General features: G+C 45.4%; 1 protein-coding gene across 2 annotated transcripts in view; it reads left to right on the forward strand.

Annotated features, from left to right (window-relative positions):
* The window catches only part of SDK1 (sidekick cell adhesion molecule 1), a 978,941-nt gene that overhangs the window by 754,797 nt on the left and 211,855 nt on the right, over positions 1-12,289 (forward strand). For both annotated transcript variants that reach the window (XM_050785652.1, XM_050785653.1), the window contains 2 exons: positions 9,558-9,673; positions 11,599-11,791. In XM_050785652.1, the coding sequence (XP_050641609.1) occupies positions 9,558-9,673; positions 11,599-11,791 (309 nt within the window). The remainder of the gene's footprint in view (positions 1-9,557; positions 9,674-11,598; positions 11,792-12,289) is intronic.

The raw sequence follows: 12,289 nt of genomic DNA on the forward strand, positions 1-12,289 counted from the left end.
ACAACTCACAACCTACTTACACACAAGTCGAACCACATTGTGAAGCGGCATCATTGTCTAGGATAATACCCAAAGTTTGTTGTCTCACACTGAGGAAATCAAGGATGCAGACACACAAGGAGTGAGGTTAAAAGTGGAGGTTTAATAGGCGAAAGACAGAAGAGCTCTCTCCTGCAGAGGGGTCCAGAGTGGGTTTTTCCAGTCTGCCACAAAATGCAAAGGATTTTACAGATGAGCTAGAGGAGGCAATGTCTGATTTACATAGGGCATGAAAGATTGGTCAGACCAGGTGTGCCATTTGCATAAGGCACAAAAACCTGGTTAGGACTAGATGTACCATTTGCATAGCATGCAAAAATCTAGCCACCCCCACCCTAATCTTTTATTATGCAGATGGGTTATCTCCCTGGCTGGTGCCTTGTTGCCTGTGCTTTTACTGTACACATGGTGACAAAGAAAAGGGAAGATGGAGCCTCCATGTTGAACGTGTCTGGCCTTCAGGTAGCCCTTTTCTGTTGGCACAGCTGCCGGCATTCACCCGTGGAAGCTTCTAGCTTGCTTATCTGTGTCTGCAGCTCAATTTTTCAGGCTGCCCTTTGTTAGAAAAGAAATTATTTGGGAGCTGCTTTTTATTAAAAGGGAAGCCTTGCCAGAGACTGTTTTACCCTCACTATCTGCCTAAATAATTTCTTTATAGCCCCTGTATCAGTTGGTCCTGTGCCTGGTACAGACAAATTCACAGATGAGAAGCAACCTGCAAGTGAAATAAAACAGCTTGATAAGAGGGGTCTGTGGAGGTGTCAGGGAAGTGGAGTGTGGTTCAGCCACCCTGTGCCTCCCTGCAGCAGATCCTCTCAAGAGAGTTACCAGGTTCAGAAAGTTTACAGGAACCACATGCTTAGTTTTGTTTTACTTTTCTTTTTTATTTTTATTTTTATTTTGGAGTACTTTCAGATTCATAGAACAATTGAGTAGAAGTTCAAAGAATTTTGATGTACTCCCTGCCCAACATGTACAAAGCCTCTCCCATTATCAGCATCCCCCACCAGAGTGGTACATTTCTTATGATCAGTGAACCTAACTTGATACATCATTACCCAAAATCCATAGTTTACATTAGGGTTCACGCTTGGCACTGTGCATTCTATGGGCTTTGAGAAGCATATGGTGACGTGTATCCCCCATTATAGCCTACAGAAGTGTTTCCTTGCCCTCAAAACCCCCATGCTCCTCCTGTTCACCCCTCCTGACTGCCAACCCCCAGCAGCCACTGGCCTTTCTACTGTCTCCATAGTTTGACCTTTTCCAAAATGCCATATATAGTTGGAATCACACAACACATGGCTTTTCCACAATGACTTCTTTCACTGAGTAATGTGCAATGCATGTGTATAGTGAAAACACAGCATATGTATAGTGAAAACAGCATGAAATGTAATTTCAACAGTTGCAATTTTTTTTTCTTTTTTTAGACGGAGTCTCACTCTGTCACCAGGCTGGAGTGCAGTGATGCGATCTCGGCTCACTGCAACCTCCATCTCCCAGGTTCAAGTGATACTCCTGCCTCAACCTCCTGAGTAGCTGGGACTACAGGTGTGCATCACCATGCCCAGCTAATTTTTGTGTTTTTAGTAGAGATAGGGTTTCACCATGTTGGCCAGGATGGTCTCTATCTCTTGACCTCATGATCCATCCACTGCAACCTCCCAAAGTGCTGGGATTACAGGCGTGAGCCACCGCGCCCAGCTGACAGTTGCAAATTTTTGAATGGCTGTAAACAGTGGTTTATGGCTATGAAAACTAACAGACATCAGTGTCTCTGGGCCCCTGTGTAACCCATCCGAGGCACAGTGAGAGACCACTGCACTGTCCTGCCTCCTTCCCTACCCACTCCCGGCAATCCCCTCTTCAGGTAGAAGAAACGGCTACTCTCTGATCCAGGTTTCACACATTTCCATGACAAATAAAACCCCTAGTGCCTGAAACTGCTCTTCTGGTTTCTCCTTTCACCTGTGATTTTTCCCAGAGTGTCGGGGGCTTCAGGACAGAACACCTTGTCATTGGCTATGAGCATCAAGACAGAGTCGAATGAGCCTGCTCAGGCAGGTGCTCAGGTGGGGGGAATTATCCAGTGAAAAGATATTTTTCTGCTCAATGAAAACCAGAAAGGAGCATAACACCTGTCACGTTACCAGCCTGCCTCCAGGCCTGCCACTGGAGGCACAGCAAGAGCCTAATGCTAATCATCCAGGGAAGAAGTGTCCCTTGAGGCTTAGTCTGAGCCCCAGGAGGCCACGCTGCACACCAGAAACCCCTTTTGCCTTCACTATTCTGCAGGATAGTTGGACTAAGCCCTTGTCTTTGTCTTAAGAAGGGGCAGGGTTATGTAACCCTCAATAATTAAGACCTTTCCAGCCATAACCACTCTTTTATTTTCAACACTGTCAAGAAGGATTTGCTGGCTGTAACTCTTTCTCACTTGAGGGCATTTTTAATTCCATTGTCCACAAATTCGTGAGTCATTTCTGATGGCAATAATCAAGACAAAGAGAAGCCGAAGACCTGGGAATAAAAGCAAGCTTGGTGATTTTTTGAATTAAACTTAAGGTATTGAGAGAGAGGAAACTGAGGCTTTAAAACCTCCCTTGGCCTGTGACTGGGAAAGGAGAGTGTGTGCCCACAGGTCAGGCTCCAAATCAGACACCAGGGGACCCAGGTAGAGTGAGTGTCACAGTCAGGGACTCAGGTAGAGTGCGTGTCACAGCCAGGGGCCCAAGTAGAGTGAGTGTCACAGTCATGGACCCAGGTAGAGTGAGCGTCACAGCCAGGGGCCCAGGTAGAGTGAGTGTAACAGCCAGGGGCTGAGGTAGAGTGAGTGTCACAGCCAGGGACCCAGGTAGAGTGAGTGTCACAGCCAGTGACCCAGATAGACTGAGTGTCACAGCCAGTGGCCCAGATAGAGTGAGTGTCACAGCCAGGGACCCAGATAGAGTGAGTGTCACAGCCAGGGACCCAGATAGAGTGAGTGTAACAGCCAGGGGCTGAGGTAGAGTGAGCGTCACAGCCAGGGGCCCAGGTAGAGTGAGCGTCACAGCCAGGGGCCCAGGTAGAGTGAGTGTCACAGCCAGGGACCCAGATAGAGTGAGTGTAACAGCCAGGGGCTGAGGTAGAGTGAGCGTCACAGCCAGGGACCCAGGTAGAGTGAGTGTCACAGCCAGGGACCCAGGTAGAGTGAGTGTCACAGCCAGTGACCCAGATAGACTTGAGTGTCACAGCCAGTGGCCCAGATAGAGTGAGTGTCACAGCCAGGGGCTGAGGTAGAGTGAGTGTCACAGCCAGGGACTCAGATAGAGTGAGTGTCACAGCCAGGGACCCAGATAGAGTGAGTGTCACAGCCAGGGGCTGAGGTAGAGTGAGTGTCACAGCCAGGGACCCAGGTAGAGTGAGTGTCACAGCCAGTGACCCAGATAGACTGAGTGTCACAGCCAGGGGCCCAGATAGAGTGAGTGTCACAGCCAGGGACTCAGGTAGAGTGAGTGTCACAGCCAGGGGCCCAGATAGAGTGAGTGTCACAGCCAGGGGCCCAGGTAGAGTGAGTGTCACAGCCCGGGGCCCAGGTAGAGTGAGTGTCACAGCCAGGGCTCTGGGGTAGAGTGAGTGTGAGAGCTCGTGATTTGAGGTAGCCCACATAATGAGAAGCGAGGGGAAAATGCCTTGGTAAATGGGTGAACTCAGTTAGGAGTTTGTTTCTCTGTAACCATGGTGTACCCCGCAGAGGCACTGCCTCCAGGATACTGGACCAGAACTTGGTGTGAGGATTGTGCTGCAGCCAATCAAAGGTACAGAGGTCCTCTTGAATCTGCAGGAGACAGCTACTTATTTAAATTATGCAAATTTTTTTCTTGCATATGATCCTTGTAGCCTTATTTTAGAGAATTTAACAACATTTGATATTTGGTATTCTGGCATTCCAGAGTCAGTAATTGGGCTTCGTGAAACCCCGGAGCTAAACCTACCGAGAATGAGATGCCTTCCTCAACCCCACAGGTTGTGGGTTCTAAGAGAAAACGTCATAACAAATGTTGGTCTTTTCCCAGTAGCTCCTGATGTTTATTCTTTCTTTTCCCTTTTCTTCCTTTTTCTCCTTTCTCCTCTTTTGTTTTCTTTTCTTTCTTTCAGCAGAGATTGTTCTAGTCATCTATTGCTGCCTGACTGACTATCCCAAAACTTGGAGATTAAAAGCAACACCTGTTTATATGTCATGATTTTGCGGGTCAGGAGTTGGAGCAGGGCTCGGATATGTGACTGTCTGTGCCTCTCATTCAGTTGGGAAGATGGTTTCGTGCACATGTTGGCGCCGTGGCTAGGAAGGCGGGAAGGCTGGGTCCCTGGGCTGTCCACTGGGGCAGCTGCCCCTGGCCTCACCAGCCTGCAGCCTCAGGATCCCTACACTCCTATGGCTGCTCAGGGCTCCCGGCAAGCAGCAGAAGCTGCTGGTTTCTTAGGACCTGGGTCATATTATATTGGTCAAGCAGTCTCAGAGCCTACATTGAAGGGTTTCAGACACAGACAACACACCTTCATGGGAAAAGTATCAAAGAATATGCAGCATTTTGCTTTGCTTTATTTTTTTAGGAACGGGGCCTTACTCTGTTGCTTGGAGTGCAGTGGCAGGATCATAGCTCACCATAACCTCAAACTCCTGGGCTTAAACCATCCTCCCACCTCAGCCTCCCAAGTAGCTAGGACTACAGGTGCACGCCACCATGCCTGGCTGATTTTTTACTTTTGTAGAGACAGAGTCTCACCCTGTTGCCCAGGCTGGTCTCAAACTCCTGGTCTCAAGCGATCCTCCCACACCAGACTCCCAAAGTGTAGGGATTACAGGCATCAGTCACCATGCCCTGCCTGCAGCATGTTTGAAAAGTGAGATTTATTGTGGTTTCATAATTTACATACAGTAAAACTCACCCTTTCTAGTGTACAGTTATATATACATTTTCACAAACATCTTTAGCCCATATTCACCAGCATAATGGAGATATGACTATTTCTGTCACCTCCCTCAAAAGTCTTTGTGCTTTTATATTCACCCCTTTACCCCTGCCCCAGCACTTGGCAAACACTGCTGTTTTCTCTTATTCTATCTTTGCCTAGTTCAGAACGTCATATAAATACAGCGTGCAGTGTGCAGTCTTCGGAATCTGGCTTCCTTCCCTTAGTGTCATGCATTTGAGATTCACCTGTGTTCATGTGTATGAGTATTTTGTCCTCTTCTACTACTGAGCAGCGTCCCATTCCATGGACACACTACAGTTTGTTTCCTATCCATTAGTTTAAAAACATTTAAGATGTTTGCAATTTGGGGTGATTATTAAAGCTGCTATGAATATCACATTTAGTTAGTTAGTTAGTTAGTTAGTTAGTTAGTTAGTTAGTTAGAGACAGGGTCTCACTCCATTGCCCAGGCTGGAGTGCAGTGGTGTAATCACAGCTCAGTGCAGCCTCAACCTCCTGAGCTCTAGTGATCCCCCCACCTCAGCCTCCCAAGTAGCTGGGACTATAGGTGTGCAGCGTCACGCCCAGCTACTTTTTTCATTTTTATTTTTTTGTAGAGATGGGGTCTCTCTATGTTACCCAGACTGGTTTCAACCTCCTGGGCTCAAGCGATCCTCCCACCTCGGCCTCCCAATATGCTGGGATTACAAGTGTGAGTCACTATGCCCCGCTTCATATAGATTTTTTATGTGAACTTTTACATCTCTTGTGCACAGTTACCCAGGGGCAGGATTGTCGGGTCACGTGGCTCGCGCATGCTTAACTTCGTAAGAAACCACCAAACGGTCCCACCAGGTGGCCGTGCCACGGGCATCCTCATCTCATACCACAAGGGTCTCGGGCGCTTCACATCTTCACCGACACAAGTTGTTACTGCTGTCGGTTTGTGTTGTTTGAGTCCTTCGAACAGGGGTCCAGGGCATCCCATCACGGTAAATGGGATGGTGAGACTCTCTTCGCTCACAGATTTCCTGTCGTTCTTTTGGCTTTGGTGAAGTAACTATTCTTTTTGTGCACATTTTTGGTTTTCTTATAGTTGAATTTTGAAAATTCTTTATATTTTCTGAATAGTAAGTTTTTGTTCTTTTCCTTTTTTTTTTTTAAGAGACAAAGTCTTACTTGGTTGCTCACTGCAGCCTCACACTCCTGGGCTCAAGGGATCCTCCTGCCTCAGCCTCCCGAGTAGCAGGGACTATAGGCACGCACTACCACACCCAGCTAATTTTTTTTTTTAATTTTGTAATTCTTTGTCTCACTGTGTTGCCCAGGCTGGCCTCAAGCGATCCTCCTGTCTCAACCTTCCAAAGTTCTAGCATTCCAGCTATGAGCCATGAGCCACAACTCCCGGCCTGGATAAACATGCTTTATTGGATATCTGTCTTACACTTATTGTCTCCTAGTCTGTGGCCTGTCTTTTCATGTTCTTAACAGATGTCTATCATGAAGTCAGTTTTATTTCTTTTTCTTTTATGGATTATGTCCTTGATATTGTATCTCAGAAATGTTTGCCTAACCAGGTGTCACAACTATTTTTCCTAAAGTATTATAATTATAGGTTTACCTTTATGCCTCTGATCCATTTTGAGTTAGGTTTTATAAATGGTATGAGGTATAGATCCAGGTTTTGTCTTATTTTGTGAATGAATATCTAATATTTCCAGAACCATTTGTTGAAATCACTGTCTTTTCTTTGTGCTTTTATTGAAAACCAGTGATACATGTGTAATTTCTTGCCTGTCTTCTCTGTCACTGATCAATATGTCCACCCCTTCTCCAGTAACACACCCTGTTTTAATTACTATTGATTTCTAGTTTTGAAATCATACAGTAAAGGTTGTCCAATTTTTTTTCAGACTTGCTTTGACTATTCTTACCTTGTTTTTCCATATAAATTTTAGAATCACCTTTTCAATGTCTAAGAAATATCTAGCTGTGGTTTTGTTTTGTTTTTTTTTTTTTTTTTTTTTTTTTTTTGAGACCGGTCTTGCTCTGTCACCCAGGCTGGAGTGCGGTGTAGCTGTGATTTTGATTGGGATTGCATTCACTATATTGATCAGTTGGGGGAGAATTGACCTCTTTACTGCGTTTTCTTCCGATGGATTCATGTGATATGATTCTCTATTGACTTAGTATTTAGTTTCCTTCATGTTTTGTAGTTTTCAGTGCACAGATATTGCACATCGTTTGTTAAACATATCTATTTTATGTTTTTAGAGCTGAAATAAGATATTAGCTATAGGCGTTTTATAGGTGCCCTTTTTAAAATTTAGAATGTTCCTTTAAATTCCTGCTTTGCTGAGAGGGTTTTTTTTTTTCGTTTTTAAAAAATCACAATTGGTTATTAAATTTTGCCAAATGCTTTTCCTAAATCTATTAAGATGTTCATATGTTTTTCTTCTTTATTCTGTTGATGTGATGAATTACTTCGATTGCTATTCACATCTTGAGCCAGTCTTGCATGTATAAGATACACCTCACTTGATCAGGCCAGATTATGACTGTTATATATTGTCGAATTTTATTTTCTAATTATTTTCTTGAGGATTTTTTGAACTTGAGTTCATGAGGGATATTGGTCTATAGTTTTCCTTCAGTGGCTTTTTCTGATTTTGGTATCAGGGTAATGCTTTAGAATTGGTTTAATTTATTCCTCAAATGCTTGGTGGAATTCACCCACGAAATACACGTAGTTCTCGCCTTTGTTCCTCTGGGTGCTATGTGTCTGCAGCTCCCAAAGCTTCCGTCCTCTCTCGTAGCCCACATTCAGCCTTCAGCCATTCACTGAGGATTTGGGGTGAATTTCAGAATTTCCATTGTCTCCTCCTCCCGCGCTCTGTGACGGGTGAGTGGGACCCATCCTGACCCCTCGGAGAGGCCCATCTCTCCTTGCGTTTCCGACCACTTGGCTGGTATGCAACCTAAGCTGTCTTATGGACTCAGGAAAAGTGATTGTTCTGTATTTTGTTCAGCTTTTCTTGTTCTTAGGTGAATGTGACGTTCTTTCCAATGCTTAGCATCCCAGGCACAGCAAGCCCTGTGTCCATTTTTAACCCACGCATTTTACAGGATGGCAAGTAGGGCAGTTTCCCGGTGACTTAGAGAGGGGGCTGAGGGGCATCACGCCGTGGCCAGCAGCGGATGGGGACAGAGGGCCCTCCTACATGCCTGGGAAGAGAAGACTTGAGGGGCTTGGCCAAGTGTATGTTTGTCTCATCTCTGCCTGAGACAGGCTTTTGGGGAAGGAAGCCGAGAAGAGTGTAGCGATTTTCACCAGGACCGCATGGGATCCCATGTGTTCTGGCCAAGAAGACCCTTGTTTTTGTTTCTCTGCTTGGAACCATAGGATCCGTTAGGCTTCTATGCCTCACTTTTAGAACAAGCACCTGAAGAGCCAGGACTTTCCTTCCACCCAGTAGAAGCCTTGATGGTGCAGCCAAAGGCTTGGCCCCTCTCTGCAGGCCAGCGGGGTTCCCATCCTGAAGATGCTAGCCAGGCCCACTGCCTTTTCTGAAAGGCCTTCAGTTCCCCCGTTGCCTTCTGTATGCGTGATTAGCTGTGCTGCTGGGCATGGTAGGAAATCCCAGAGAGACCCGTGCACTGTCAGCACCCCGCTTCCCCCCGCCTCTCATCCAGCCGTGCTCCCCGTGCACCCATCCTCACCAGCCTCCTTGGCAACACTTTGCCTTTTCCCACGGCTCTCCCAGTGGAGAGTGCCCTTCTCAAGACCTTACCCCTCACAGGCCACGCTTCCTCCCAAACACAGTCCAGATGAGGCCCTCCAGCCCTCCCAGGCCAGAGGCAGGGACCTGCCCTCCACCAGTTTACTGCTCTGCAGAGCATCTGCCTCTTACAGTTACACAAGTGTGTCCACTAGAAAGGGCATGCCTCGAAGGCAGTCATTTGGCGGGTATATAATTGGGTTCAGTAGCTGTTCTGTAAAAGAGAGAAACCATGGATAATCAAAAAATGATTGTCCCCATTGACAGACAAAAAGAAATATCGCCTCCAACAGTGTATATGGGAGGAAGGTGATGATTTTATTTGCTTGTTTTTTTTGTTTGTTTGTTTATTTTTGGTTTTTTTTTTTCCATGTAAGGAACAATTCAGCTTGAAACATAGTGGTATATATTGAGGAAGGATTTCTAGATGAAACCTTGCCTTGATCTCAAATATCTGTTCATTGAAACAGAAATTAGAGAAAGCTTTGCTTGTGTCCGCCTTGGAACCACAGGAAAGGCCCATCTGTGGAATGAGAGGATGGTCTAGTCCACTTTTCTGCCTCTGCCTTAAAGAATTCTGCAAGAGAAAATGAAAAATAGCCCAATTCTCTTTCTTGGTAATGCCACTGTAAGCTTCCCAAAACATTCATCACACTTCCTTAGTCTCAGTGCAGTAATTGCCTGTGAGCGTGATGGCAGCTAAGGGTTTCTTTCCGTCTCTCCTCCCCATGGTGCCTCCTGCCATTTGTTCTGCTGTTGTCAACGACCGCCCTGCCACAGTGCCCACCGCGCCCCCGCAGAACGTGCAGACGGAAGCCGTGAACTCCACCACCGTTCAGTTCCTGTGGAACCCTCCACCTCAGCAGTTTATCAACGGCATCAACCAGGGATACAAGGTACGTGGCCTGGGTTCAGGGCCTGTGGGCACCTGTCGTTGTCTGGAGCCACAATGTGACGCAGCTGGAGGCGGCCCCTCCTGTGCCTCAAGAGCCGGTTGCGTCAAGATACAGGGCGTCTTGACTTTGGTGAGACCACCATTTATTCCAGAGCCTTGGCATCAGCTCTGCAGGTTCAGAAATTCAAATTCCTAGTTATCAAGAGGATGGTTCAAACATCAGTGAGCAATTTCTTATGAGAAAGGCCATTCATTTTTAAATGGTGGGTGGGAGACCTGTCTCAGTGAGTAGAATCAACATTTGCACAAACCACTTCTTCCCAGAAGGAGGTCCTCTCAGGAGAACACAGGCCCCGAGCAAAGGGAACAGCATGAGTGATATTTCCATGGAGAAAGGATATTTTTCTCTCCCCGCTTTCTACTTCAGGGAGAGTTCTATCTAAAGAACTGAGACCAGTTGATTCCAGCTACCCGCCCGGACTGAATTAGACACATAGACAAATTTCCACCATCCGACTTCTTGTGTCTTTAGCTACCAGAGTGTGTTAACTTCACTGCTGTACCAGGATACACCGTCCCAAAGCACAGCTGATCTTCCCTTTCAGATCAGCTTCTCCTGATTGGATTTGGGAGCCCACCTTGATTTTAGCTGCAATGGATCCTCTAATCGTCTTTAATAGCCAGTAGACAGGGGAAGCTCTTCACACTGAAGGGATTCCATCTAGTTTGCCTCAATACCTGGTAATTTCACATTCAGAGGGTGAGTTTCCTCAGACACAAGGTTCATTTTTCCCCGCCCCCATTTGGATTCAACTTGCTAAAATACTGATTTGTCTGCCAGAAAGGCAGAAGTAGCTGGAAATTTACCCTGTCTTTTGTTTATCCTCGGAAGTATCCAAAGACAGAAGCTTTTGTGAAAGAAAATCGTATCAATCAAGCAAGATGCTTTTGCCTTCTTGGCCTCTCCTGTCGAGTCTCATTGGTGAGGCCGCGGTGTTCATTTGATGACTTCGTTGTCAGTTTGATCTGCGTAAATACGCTTTGCGTCCGGCAGCGTGTCAACTTTCAGACCCAGTTAGTCCTAGCAATGTTTGGTGCCTAAGGAATTAAAACTCACACACATACGTAATGCTGCCAAAACATGAACACAGCTTTCCTTAGGATGTGGATATAGACTGTATTTCTTTAAAATTGTAACCAGTCTCCTAAAATCCTTTTCACGAAACTAGTGTGATATAAATTATAAATAATTAAGGTTATTCCTGTTGAATCATGGATGTCTTTTTTGAGACAAAGTAGGTGCTTTCTAGAAAAATATTTATGTTTGTTTCATTGCACTGTTTCAGCTGAATTAACTGATGGTTTCATCTTTACTGTTAAAGATGTTATTCTTTACTGTTAAAATATATGTATATTATATGGTATATATCATATATACTATATAGTATATATTATATATAGTAGACATAAGTTATATAGTATATATTATATATGTATATAATATACTACATATGTTATATATAACATGTATATATAGTATATACCATATATGTGTATGTTACAGATGTGTATATGTATATATGTAATATATATTATACATTTTTTTAACCTTCTTAAGTGAAGAGAGGGTGAAGATTTGCGGGGGAGTGTCCATTATTCCAATATGAGTTAAGTAGTTATTTTATTTACATATACAAGTATAAAATACATGTAAATACACATGCTTGTATACAGAAACCTGTAAAATATATTTTTATCTCAACTTTTTTGAAGTGTGATTATAAAATGTAGGATTTATGGACTTTCTTAATTATGACTTTACATTTTAAAAGATGTATTCATTGCAAAATAAAATTCTGCTGCAGACATGAGTGTGGAGAAGCACCATTGAAAACAGGCTGTCTTTTTCACCCTGTTCCATCTCAGCTTCTGGCATGGCCAGCAGATGCCCCCGAGGCTGTCACTGTGGTCACTATTGCCCCAGATTTCCACGGAGTCCACCACGGACACATAACGAACCTGAAGAAGTTTACCGCCTACTTCACTTCCGTTCTGTGCTTCACCACCCCTGGGGATGGGCCTCCAAGCACACCTCAGCTTGTCTGGACTCATGAAGACAGTGAGTATTCCTTCTGCGTGTCTCTTAAGTCAGTCATCAAAGAGGTGTGCACCGCTGCGACTTCCAGAATCAGGCAAGGGCAGAGGTGGATCACGAGGAAGCCCCAGATTTTTAGAGTGCTTGCAATCGGCTCACCTAGGGAGATCAGGCATCAGTACTGATAATGCCTGGCAGAGTATGGCACGTGGACTGTGGAGGGTGGCCTTGGCTCAAGGAAGGAGCTCTGGGGACAGGGGGTGGAGAATCAGGTTCCAGCTGTGTGGCCACACCTTTGGTCGTGCTGAACTCGCTCTTCATCTAAACTTCAATTTCTAATTCCCTCACCTCCTTGCATGATTCCCCTGATGCCTCCCAGCATGTTCTTTCCTGACCCTCGCTCCCAGGGTCCTTTTCCCTACGCCCTTCTAAGCTCTGTGAGTTTGCATTATCTCCATCTGGTCAGTTCAAACCCATTCCTTCTCTGCTCACAGGCCAGCTGACGCATCTGGAAAACATTAG

The sequence above is a fragment of the Macaca thibetana genome, chromosome 3 (assembly GCF_024542745.1).
Source record: "Macaca thibetana thibetana isolate TM-01 chromosome 3, ASM2454274v1, whole genome shotgun sequence".
NCBI classification, from domain to species: Eukaryota; Metazoa; Chordata; class Mammalia; order Primates; family Cercopithecidae; genus Macaca; species Macaca thibetana.